Raw genomic sequence first — 12,598 nt, 5'->3', positions numbered from 1 at the left:
CGAGGGAGCTTTGGTGCCCCGCAGGCCGCACATGTCAGCCTCAGGGGCCGCATGTATGAGACCCCTGCTGTATACAGAGCAGCTGTATCTAACGCTGAAACCTGTATCCGTCAGGTCAGTAGCACTGATGGGTTTAGTGACAGTGGGGATCGAGCTGTAACCAATCACATCTAATTTCATAACTCAGATGTGATTGATAACTGGTGGATCCGACCCGCTGGCACTAAACCCGTCAGTCCCGCTGATCTGACGGATTCAGGTCTCTGCACAAGATACAGCTGCAATGTATACAGGATTCAAGGAAGCTGTATCTCAAAAAGTAAAGTTAATTATTAATAAAAAAAAGTTTTTTAGAAAGTTGCACCAAACACACTGACATTTTTATTAAAATACATAAAACGATTTCAAAGGCATATAATGGGATTCATCAAGTTTTTTTTTTTTTTGTTTTTTTTTAACAAGGTGGACTTTACTATTCTGCCTGTCAAAGGGCAGCGGAAACTTGACACCAATGGGAACAGAGCCCAATACTACAGAACAGATTATTGGTATGACATAGCAAATGGACAAGCACCACATAGATTTCTAATAAGTCCCAGATTGCCAGGCACCACGGTCACCCTATGCTGAGACATGTAGTCCTGCAAGACGAGGAGTTAGTGTCTAATAAGACTCTATGCCCCAAGAACACAGACACATTACAGTTATCACGTGTCCTTCACTCACCTGACCCCCAGCAGTCACCGCCACGTGACGCGATAACCAGGGACCGATAACAGCAGCTGCTCGCAGAAGACCCATAGCTGCCAGACTCCCTGTGAAAGTCACGCTGATCTCTCTCCAGCGGAAGAGAATCACTTCCAGTAGTCACGGATGCCGGCAAAGGTCAAACCAGCGGTAACTTCCGTCAGATGGAACGCATGCATTATTATCCCGGAAGTGCTGTTACATGCTATGTTATGCAGCTCTCCAGCTAGGACGACCTGCTTTCTCTTGTGTTCTGTGTTTTATTAGTCGCCTGTAGTTTTTCAATGCTGCACATAAAAATAAAGGTCGAGATGTGGTTCCATGGAAACGGCTGTGGGGAGGATGTTTCAATGCCTGTCACTTGGTTGTGAGCGCCCCCTTGCGAGAAGGCTGCACAAGACTAGAGTATCTCCGTGAAAATAAAGGAATAATAGGCGAGGTGGTCTACATGGCGTCCTGGGTCCTGGAGCTTAGAGATACAAAGATTTTATACTACAAATTCAAATACAATATAATGAGAAGACGCACTGGAGCAAAACATACTGGAGATTTATCGAAAGTAGCGCAGGGGAGTAGTCAGGGGCTTAACTAGTAAAGACTGGGCCCAATAGCAAACTTTTGACTGGGGCCCCCCCCTCCCCTGGGTGTCACACAACCCCCCCCCCCCCTTGTAGATAGTGCCTTTTTTACAAACCCCCCCCCCCCTTTTGATAACGCCATACAGCCCCCCTGTAGATAACGCCATACAGCCCCCTTTGTAGATATCTACAGAGTGGGCTGTATGGCGTTATCTACAGGGGGTCTGTATGGCGTTATCTACAGGGGGTCTGTATGGCATTCCCTAAAGGGGGGTGTATGGCGTTCCCTACAGGGGGGGACTGTATGGCGTTCCCTACAGGGGGGGGCTGTATGGCACTATCTACAGGGGGGGGCTGTATGGCGCTATCTACAGGGGGGCTGTATGGCGTTATCTACAGGGGGGCTGTATAGCGTTACCTACAGGGAGTCTGTATGGCGTTCCCTACAGGGGGGTCTGTAGGGAACGCCATACAGCCCCCCCTGTAGAGAATGCCATACAGCCCCCCCCCCTGTAGGGAACGCCATACAGCCCCCCCTGTATGGAACGCCATACAGCCCCCCCCCTGTAGGGAACGCCATACAGCCCCCCCTGTAGAGCAAGCCATACAGCCCCCCCCTGTAGGGAACGCCATACAGCCCCCCTGTAGGGAACGACATACAGGCCCCCCCCTGTAGGGAACGCTATACAGCCCCCCCTGTAGGGAACGCCATATTCAAAAGGCTATTTTTGCAGGGGCAGTTCAGCCGTGAAGAGGCTTTGAGGGCCTTATATATTAGAAACCCCCAATAATTCACCCCATTTTAAAAACTCCACCCCTCAAAGTATTCAAAACAGCATTTAGAAAGTTTCTTAAAGAGGCTCTGTCACCAGATTTTGCAACCCCTATCTCCTATTGCAGCAGATAGGCGCTGCAATGTAGATTACAGTAACGTTTTTATTTTTAAAAAACGAGCATTTTTGGCCAAGTTATGACCATTTTTGTATTTATGCAAATGAGGCTTGCAAAAGTACAACTGGGCGTGTTGAAAAGTAAAAGTACAACTGGGCGTGTATTATGTGCGTACATCGGGGCGTGTTTACTACTTTTACTAGCTGGGCGTTGTGTATCGAAGTATCATCCACTTCTCTTCAGAACGCCCAGCTTCTGGCAGTGCAGACACAGCCGTGTTCTCGAGAGATCACGCTGTGACGTCACTTCCCCAGGTCCTGCATCATGTCAGACGAGCGAGGACACATCGGCACCAGAGGCTACAGATGATTCTGCAGCAGCATCGGCGTTTGCAGGTAAGTCGATGTAGCTACTTACCTGCAAACGCCGATGCTGCTGCAGAATCAACTGTAGCCGATGTGGCCGACACGATGCAGTACCTGGGGCAGGAAGTGAGTGACGTCACAGCGTGATCTCTCGAGAACACGCTGTGTGTCTGCACTGCCAGAAGCTGGGCGTTCTGAAGAGAAGTGGATGATACTCCTCGTCAGAACGCCCAGCTAGTAAAAAAAGTAAAAACGCCCCGATGTACGCACATAATACACGCCCAGTTGTACTTTTACTGTAAACACGCCCAGTTGTACTTTTGCAAGCCTCATTTGCATAAATACAAAAATGGTCATAACTTGGCCAAAAATGCTCGTTTTTTAAAAATAAAAACGTTACTGTAATCTACATTGCAGCGCCGATCTGCTGCAATAGCAGATAGGGGTTGCAAAATCTGGTGACAGAGCCTCTTTAACCCTTTAGACGTTTCACAGGAATTAAAGGGAATGTGTCGCTAGAAAAATATATATATATTTTTTTTTTAGTTAAACTGTTAGTCAATAAATGATTACACATTGTTCTAATTTTTTCACAAGTCAGGAAATATTATAAATTAGATTCTAATTTATAACATTTCCACATGCTGGTCACTAGAGGGAGCAATTCCCAAAATTGCAGCATTGCAATGTGGTAAAGCAACCTCATTGCTTTATGCTGCAAATTTGGTGTAGACACACACGCTCTAGTGTGCTCACACAATGCCTCTCCTTTATCCTGGCTAGTGCCAGGAGAAAGGAGGGGGTTGAGAGGTCAAACCTCCTGCACTGTGTGCCGCCATTTTTTCAGCGAATGCACAGTGTAGGAGGATTAGATACAGTGGTAATCACACAGTATAACACGAACATACACAAACATAACTTACCTGCTCCTGCCGCTGCCTCCGCTCCATCCACTCCCTCCGCTCCTAGTCCTTGCTTCTGAACATATGGATGGAAGCTGCGACCGGAAGTAGTCATCTTACTGTCCGGCCGCGGCTTCCGTTCCACATGAAAATGGCGCAGGATGTCGCTCGGCCGAAGACCTTCCTTTTGGACTGTGTGGGAGCGGCGCATGCGCCGTTCCAACCCGGACGGCGTACGCTATAGTGAATGGAACGGCTCCCGTTCGCATTCTCTATGGGGATGTATGTGCCGTATTCCATCTCCTGACCGGCTTCCGTGCTAGGCAGACCGGGAGGCCAATTTCATTGCTGGGGTTTCCAATAAGCTGCAAACGCCTTAAGTGCAGCGATCGCGTTTGAGCGCTGCACTTAAGGGGTTAAAGGAGGGGATCGAAGCTAAGTTCGGTCCCCGCCATTACAGCCGGATGTCAGCTGTAAGATACCGCTGAGATCCAGCGATGATGGCAAACATTTGGCATATGGATACGGCAATTTGCGGGAAGTCATGGCTTTCCATGGCGTACCCATACGGCAAATGTCGGGAAGAGTTAACACCCTCAACACAGTATAATGTCCCCCAAGTGTCCCCACAAGGTATGAATAATGCCTTGGATGCCGGGTAAATGAGTGTTAGTTGGTTTTCACTCACCACTGGGCGCTCCTTCTCTGCTTCGGCACTGGAATGCAATCAATACAGAAGCTGTGCAGAGAACTGCATCACTGATTTCTACCGCGTCCAGGAGTGTTGCAAGCCCTGAAGCATATGTCCCCCCTCACATAAAAAAATAATACAATTATATATATACACTACCGTTCAAAAGTTTAGGGTCACTTAGAAATTTCCCTTGTGCAATTATGTTAGCACCGCTATAAACAGTTTTGCTGTTTAGAGGAGCTATAAAACTGACCTTCCTTTAAGCTAGTTGAGAATCTTGAGCATTTCATTTGTGGGTTCGATTAAACTCTCAAAATGGCTAGAAAAAGAGAGCTCTCATGTGAAACTCGACAGTCTATTCTTGTTCTTAGAAATGAAGGCTATTCCATGCGAGAAATTGCCAAGAAACTGAAGATTTCCTACAACGGTGTATACTACTCCCTTCAGAGGACAGCACACACAGGCTCTAACCAGAGTAGAAAGAGAACTGGGAGGCCCCGCTGCACAACTGAGCAACAAGACAAGTACATTAGAGTCTCTGGTTTGAGAAATAGACGCCTCATAGGTCCTCAACTGGCAGCTTCATTAAATAGTACCCGCAAAACGCCAGTGTCAACGTCTACAGTGAAGAGGCGACTCCGGGATGCTGGCCTTCAGGGCAGAGTGGCAAAGAAAAAGCCATATCTGAGACTGGCTAATAAAAGGAAAAAATTAATATGGGCAAAAGCGCACAGACATTGGACAGAGGAAGATTGGAAAAAAGTGTTATGAACAGACGAATCGAAGTTTGAGGTGTTTGGATCACACAGAAGAATATTTGTGAAACGCAGAACAACTGAAAAGATGCTGGAAGAGTGCCTGACGCCATCTGTCAAGCATGGTGGAGGTAATGTGATGGTCTGGGGTTGCTTTGGTGCTGGTAAAGTGGGAGATTTGTACAAGGTAAAAGGGATTTTGAATAAGGAAGGCTATCACTCCATTTTGCAACGCCATGCCATACCCTGTGGACAGCGCTTGATTGGAGCCAATTTCATCCTACAACAGGACAATGACACAAAGCACACCTCCAAATTATGCAAGAACAATTTAGGGAAGAAGCAGGCAGCTGGTATTCTATCTGTAATGGAGTGGCCAGCGCAGTCACCAGATCTCAACCTCATAGAGCTGTTGTGGGAGCAGCTTGACCGTATGGTACGCAAGAAGTGCCCATCAAGCCAATCCAACTTGTGGGAGGGCCTTCTGGAAGCATGGGGTGAAATTTCTCCCGATTACCTCAGCAAATTAACAGCTAGAATGCCAAAGGTCTGCAATGCTGTAATTGCTGCAAATGGAACATTGTTTGACGAAAGCAAAGTTTGAAGGAGAAAATTATTATTTGAAATAAAAATCATTATTTCTAACCTTGTCAATGTCTTGACTATATTTTCTAGTCATTTTGCAACTCATTTGATAAATATAAGTGTGAGTTTTCATGGAAAACACAAAATTGTCTGGGTGACCCCAAACTTTTGAACGGTAGTGTATATATATAGATATACTGTTACTGACTAAACCAAAAAAAGAGCAACACTGTGGCAATAAACCAAAAATAAGCAGTGACTTCTACTTATATGATGAATATCCACAAAATAAAGAGCACAGAAGCAGCACTCAAAAAAAAAAAGAGGAAATAGCCGATTGAAAATGCTTCCATTGAGGAAGTGAAACGTTGCATCTATTTGGTGATTAAATTCCTCACCTTTTTTGAATGCTGCTTCTGTGCTCTTTATTTTGTGGATACTGTTACTGAATGATACCACCACATCATAACCACAGTGACTGAATAATACCCCCATAATGTTATTGAATGATACCGCCACACCATAATCACATAGTGACTGAATAATACCGCCACACCATAACCACATAGTGACTGAATAATACCCCATACTGTAACTGAATAATACCGCCACACCATAACAACATAGTGACTGAATAATACCCCCATACTGTTATTGAATGATACCGCCACACCATAAACAACATAGTGACTGAATAATACCACCATATTATTACTGACTATTACCCCCACATAACCAGATAGTGACTTAATAATACCCCCATAGTATTACTGAATAATACCTCCACACCATAACTACATAGTGACTGAATAATATCCCCATACTGTTACTGAATAATACCTCCCCACCATAACCACATAGTTTACTGAACAATACCCCCATACTGTTACTGAATAATACCGCTACACCATAACCACATAGTGACTGAATAATACCTCCACACCATAACCACATAGTGACTGAATATTACCCCATAGGTTACTGAATAATACCCCCATACTGTTACTGAATAATACCAACACACCATAACAACATAGTGACTGACTATTACCCCATAGGTTACTGAATAATACCCCCATACTGTTACTGAATAATACCAACACACCATAACAACATAGTGACTGAATAAATCCCCCATAACGTTACTGAAAAATACCACCACATCATAACCACTGTTACTGAATAATACCTCCATACTGCTACTGAATAATACTTCCCACCATAACCACATAGTGACTGAATAATACCCCTATTGTAAAGGATCTGCCAGACACAGCTTCTGTGTCGACGCCCGTGGGTAATCAGTCTGCACCAGCTCCTAAGTCTGAGAGAGTGACACGATCTTCACACAGTCAGGCTGGGAGGCTGAGGAGTGGGAGAGCCTATCACAGCCTGGCCAGACGGAGCTAGCTCCCTCCCTCTGTCTATTTATACCTGCATTTCCTGCTCCTCCTTTGCCTGTGATTCTTTTCTGTTTCCTGGCTCTGCTGCTCCTGCTATGATTATTGACCTTGCTTTATTTTTGATCCTGGCTTTACTGACTACGCTCCTGCTCTGCGATTTGTACCTCGTGCACTCCTGGTTTGACGCGGCTCGTTCACTACTCTTGTTGCTCACTGTGTTGCCGTGGGCAACTGCCCCATTTCCCTTAGCTTCTGTGTACCCTTGTCTGTTTGTCTGTCGTGCACTTATTGAGCGTAGGGACTGTCGCCCAGTTGTACGCCATTGCCTAGGACGGGCCATTGCAAGTAGGCAGGGACTGAATGGCGGGTAGATTAGGGCTCACCTGTCTGTCTCCCTACCCCGTCATTTCACCTATACTGTTACTGAATAATACCATCACACCATAACCACAGTGACTGAATAATACCGCCATACTGTTACTGAATAATACCGCCATACTGTTACTGAATAATACCTCCCACCATAACCACATAGTGACTGAATAATACCCCCATACTGTTACTGAATAATACCGCCATACTGTTACTGAATAATACCTCCCACCATAACCACATAGTGACTGAATAATACCCCTATACTGTTACTGAATAATACCATCACATCATAAACACTTAGTGACTGAATAATACCCCCATACTGTTACTGAATAATACCCCCATACTGTTACTGAATAATACCAACACACCATAACAACATAGTGACTAAATAAAACCCCCATAACGTTACTGAATAATACCACCACATCATAAACACTTAGTGACTGAATAATACCCCCATACTGTTACTGAATAATACCTCCACATCATAACAACATAGTGACTGAATAATACCCCCATACTGTTACTGAATAATACCACCACATCATAAACACTTAGTGACTGAATAATACCCCCATACTGCTACTGAATAATATCAACACACCATAACAACATAGTGACTAAATAAAACCCCCATAACATTACTGAATAATACCACCACATCATAACCACATAGTGAATGAATAATACCCCCATATTGTTACTGAATAATACTTCCACACCATAACTACATAGTGACTGAATAATACCCCCATACAGTTACTGAATAATACCGCCATACTGTTACTGAATAATACCAACACACACCATAACCACAAAGTGTCTGAATAATACCGCCATACTGTTACTGTATAATACCCCCATTCTGTTACTGAATAATACCTCCACATCATAACAACATAGTGACTGAATAATACCCCCATACTGTTACTGAATAATACCACCACATCATAAACACTTAGTGACTGAATAATACCCCCATTCTGTTACTGAAAAAGACCTCCACACCATAACTACATAGTGACTGAATAATACCCCCATACTGTTTCTGAATAATACCGCCATACTGTTGCTGAATAATACCGCCACTCCATAACCACATAGTGTCTGAATAATACCCCCATACTGTTACTAAATCCAGCACATCATAACCACAGTGATTGAATAACACCCCTGTACTGTTACTGAATAATACCGCCATACTGTTACTGAATAATACCTCCACACCATAACCACATAGTGACTGAATAATACCCCCATACTGTTACTAAATAATACCGCCACACCATAACCACAGTGACTGAATAATACGGCCATATTGTTACTGAAAAATACCACCACACCATAAGTGAAGGTAAAGGAGATTAAAAATAAATAAATATATATATATATATATATATATATATGTATATATATATATATATATATATATATATATAAGGGACCTACGCGTTTCAACGTTGGACCAACGTCTTCATCAGGCCAACGTCGAAATGCGTAGCCTGTATACTAATATCGTGGCCTGCAGCCTATATTATTCCAGTGTATCTGCGTCCTGAGGACACAGATACAAGTGAATGTGGCAGTCGCTAGCACCGGACCCCCGGTGCTATCAACGCCACTAGGCCGCACGGCCCATAAATGTTATGTGCTGGGCAAGGGGGCGCCCTCATGCCGCGGCACTGCCAGGCGCTTCAGCAATGCAAGGGGAGGGGAGCCAGCGCAGTTCCCCCTTTCTCTTGCTGGGGTGATGTGCCCTGTGCGATCGCACATGTCACACACCCCAAAGGCTGGCCCTGGACTGAAATCTGTTAGGTTGAGCATAGCCTCCACTTTTTTTTTGCACTGGTTTTAGTAAATCTCCCCCATTAATGGAATCGTCTTTGCAGATGTTAGAATAACCATGTGCTCTGTCGAAGCTGTTTGGAATGGTCTCTTAATAGGACTGCGGGTCTGTTTTTCAAAATGTATTTGTACTGACGGACCGCTGGTCATACCGCCAGTATGTTATTTGAATGCAACATGTGCCATATTCCTCACTGCAGCACACAAGTGAAGATAGTGAGCTGCGAAATTTTTGTCTTGTGGTAGCTTCTGCAGAAAAGTACCCTTATTTTTTTTTAAATAATACACATTGGAGTAGATTTATTAATAATAACTTAAAGATGGAGGTGCTAGGCAGAAGATGTGCCAAATTTTTTGATGACGTGCACAATGATAGATTTAACGCATGTTACACTCTTTTTTGTCCATTCTTTGCACCACCTATTGGGTGGTATACTTTCGTCCAGTAACTTGTGGCATAAATACTGGCATACGCTAGTGATAAATTTGCCGCACTTCACAACTCGACAAATCTACGGCCATGTTCTTAGTATGCGATCCTATGTGGCAAGTATGTTGCAAATTAATGTTCTTTCCTAATCCATGCACAATGCTGTCAGCACTTATACAGTGTACAAGGACTGTAAATAGCAAAAACTAAATCGATTAATGGTTACAATGATAGTGACAACCGTGACATATTAAAGGCTAACACGCAAATCTAATGCCTGACTATATGATCATTATTAGTATGGTCTCCACTTTGCACAATCTCTTTTTGTTAAAACTGAAATTTGTAATGGGTATGTGAACCGATACCCGCCGTCCAGTGATTTATCCAGTTTCCAAATCATAGGTGATAGATATATATATCTGAGAGAAAAGATGACACAAGAGACCATGCTTGTATGCTCAAAATCCTTCTCTGGTCTTTATTGATCCAAACAAGTATATAAGTATAATGACAGGAAAGGTGTAGGCTTTGGTTTCAGCCAATCATCTACAATATGATAATGACTCTGATTCAGCCAATGAGAATATTTCAATGCATTATAATGATTCTTCACCCCTCAAGGTCTCCCAGGTGCCCTGTCCCTTTTTACATGGGGAAGACACACATTTCAGATACACAAGTTAATGTGTCTCTACTTCTTATCTAACTAGAGAATGGAGACTGCAGATAAGATGGCACAACATTAAATCATTTAAACAAAGCCCTTCTTCAAGTCTCACCCCCTCCCTTATGGTAAACAATGTCAATGTCCATTCTACCAAGGATAATTGATCTGCTCCTTACAAGAATAATAAAAACATTCAATTCAAGAACACATAACAAAGAATTGCTTTAAGACAGCTGCTGACTTAGATTAATATATTACTTTTTACTAATTAATCTCAAGATGGCTCCTTCAGGCCAAAAGATGGATTCCAACGATCCAAAATGGATGCCTACCATACAAGATGGAGTCCATGCAAAATGTCATCTTTTAAACATATTCCAAACACTTTTACAGGCTCATAGCACAACTCCGTACTGACCCTGCCCCCCACTGAGAGGTTTGACCAATGTAATATTTTTTTTTAAAAGTTAATGTTTACGGTAACTTAATAACAGATCTTTATAGGGGGAGCTCCCAGAATCAAAAATAATCACTTATCCGTAGGATAGGTAATCATTTTCTGATTGCTGGGACCCCGCCGATTGTGAGAATGGGATTCCGGATCCCCAGATCCTCCTCACTGCTCGGCCGCATTAAGGACATTGAATTGAGCGGCGCATGCTTGATCGTTGATCCATTCAAGATCCTCCTCACTGCAAGTGGGGTAGTGCAGTGAGGAACATCTGGGAGTTCGGCACCCTCGTTCTCGCGATCATTTCCAGTGATCAGAAAATGATCACCTACTTTATGGATAGGTGAACATTTTTAAATCAAGGACAACCCCTTTAATACAGTGCCTTGCGAAAGTATTCACCCCCTTTGTGTTTTTACCTGTTTTGTTGCGAGTTCAATCCGTGAAAAACAGACGAGTTTGCATCAGTTTCTACTGCAATTGCTTAAGTTTGTCCGTTTTTTTTCCGTCCGGGTGGCATCAGTGTGCCATCAGGTTTTCAGGTTAAGGAAAAAAAACAAAGAATGTGGTCAATTGTCCCAACCCACTGAAAACACCCTCAACATCTTTTTTCCGCAGCGTGGGCATGAGATTTACAAAATCTCATCCACTTTGCTGCTACTGTAAATGCTGTGGAATTTCAACACATAATTCCGTTACGGAAATTCCACAGTGTTTACGCTACGTGGGAACCTGGCCTTACCGAACCGAGGCAGGGACACCTAGCGTCATACATAACTATGATGCTAGGAGCCCGGCTCCCTGCACTGTGTTCGGTCCGGGAAATACGTTCGACATGCCGTCCGTATATCACGGAGAGAACGTGGTCATGTGAATTAGGCCTTAGGGCAAGTTCACACGTAAGTTCACACGCTCGGCTCCCCATGATCACAGTGACTATTCGTGAGTAGTATTTATACATTTGTATTGAATACATTCCCTTCCAGGTATTAACGCATCAATTGTTTTATTTTATTCCTTTTTACTTTTAATTTTTATAGTTTTTTCCCCTGCTAATATTTTTAGTATCTTCTTATAATATTTCATATGGTTAAATTGCATTTGAATTGTACTTTTTGAACTGCGGTTTTATTTTGTGTTTTCAAGTAACAATGTATGACGTCGCCGCTGATCTTTGACCTGTACAGATTTTGCGTTTTTGTTTTCTACTTCCCAATTGTATCTTCTGTATATAAGCTGTAGTAATTTATGTTTTTTACATGGCCTGATGAAGACATCGGTTCGATGTCGTAACGCGTAGCCCATTAAACAAATTATTTATATCACATTGACCTCTCCTACTTCGCTATAGCAGTGCCATTTATAGGTCCTATTTTTTGGTCTTTTCTACTCCCCGACATATAGCATTTACAGTTAAGTTCCCCCTCCCCCACAAAAATGATTTGTAAAGAATCCCCTCCCCCACACATAACATTACAGTTTCCTACTCTTAGCTGTCCTGGAGTAATCTTCTGCCTGGTACAATTGCAGGCAGTAGGGGAGGAGAGAAGTGTGTCCCTGCTTCACTCCAGCTCTTCCTTCTTCCTCCATCCTCCCTATCTGGTGAGCGGCTCCCTCCACACGGAGCTTCTGTTTCCTGCTCGTGCAGCATCTTCCTCTCAGGGCCCCAGCATAAGTTACTTCAGAGTAAAGAACGGCCTGTTACATTGCAGGGTCCGTTCCTTTCTCCAAGTAACTAACGCTGGGGCCCTCAATGAAATGGTTAAAGTAGCGGACGGGCCCCTTCTCTTCATCATTGTGGCCGGGCTCCTGACTGCAGTACCAGCAGTACTGCCATGATGGAGGCCCTGGCGGTGGGTAACGGGGTAATAATGGGGGTTAGTGTTAGCCTCTTCATGTCTAAC

At 43.6% G+C, this 12,598-nt stretch overlaps 1 protein-coding gene across 1 annotated transcript in view; it reads right to left on the bottom strand.

The window, feature by feature from the left end:
- Positions 1–876, bottom strand: part of GFM1 (G elongation factor mitochondrial 1) — a 26,383-nt gene extending 25,507 nt beyond the window's left edge. Inside the window, exon 1 of the mRNA XM_075861549.1 lies at positions 727–876. Within this exon, the coding sequence (XP_075717664.1) occupies positions 727–801 (75 nt within the window). The 5' untranslated portion in view covers positions 802–876. The remainder of the gene's footprint in view (positions 1–726) is intronic.
- Between the last annotated feature and the right edge of the window lie 11,722 nt (positions 877–12,598).

This window comes from Rhinoderma darwinii, chromosome 4, assembly GCF_050947455.1.
Source record: "Rhinoderma darwinii isolate aRhiDar2 chromosome 4, aRhiDar2.hap1, whole genome shotgun sequence".
Taxonomy (NCBI): Eukaryota; Metazoa; Chordata; class Amphibia; order Anura; family Rhinodermatidae; genus Rhinoderma; species Rhinoderma darwinii.
The sequence above is the reverse complement of the archived record's forward strand: the minus strand, read 5'-3'. Positions and strand labels throughout refer to the sequence as shown.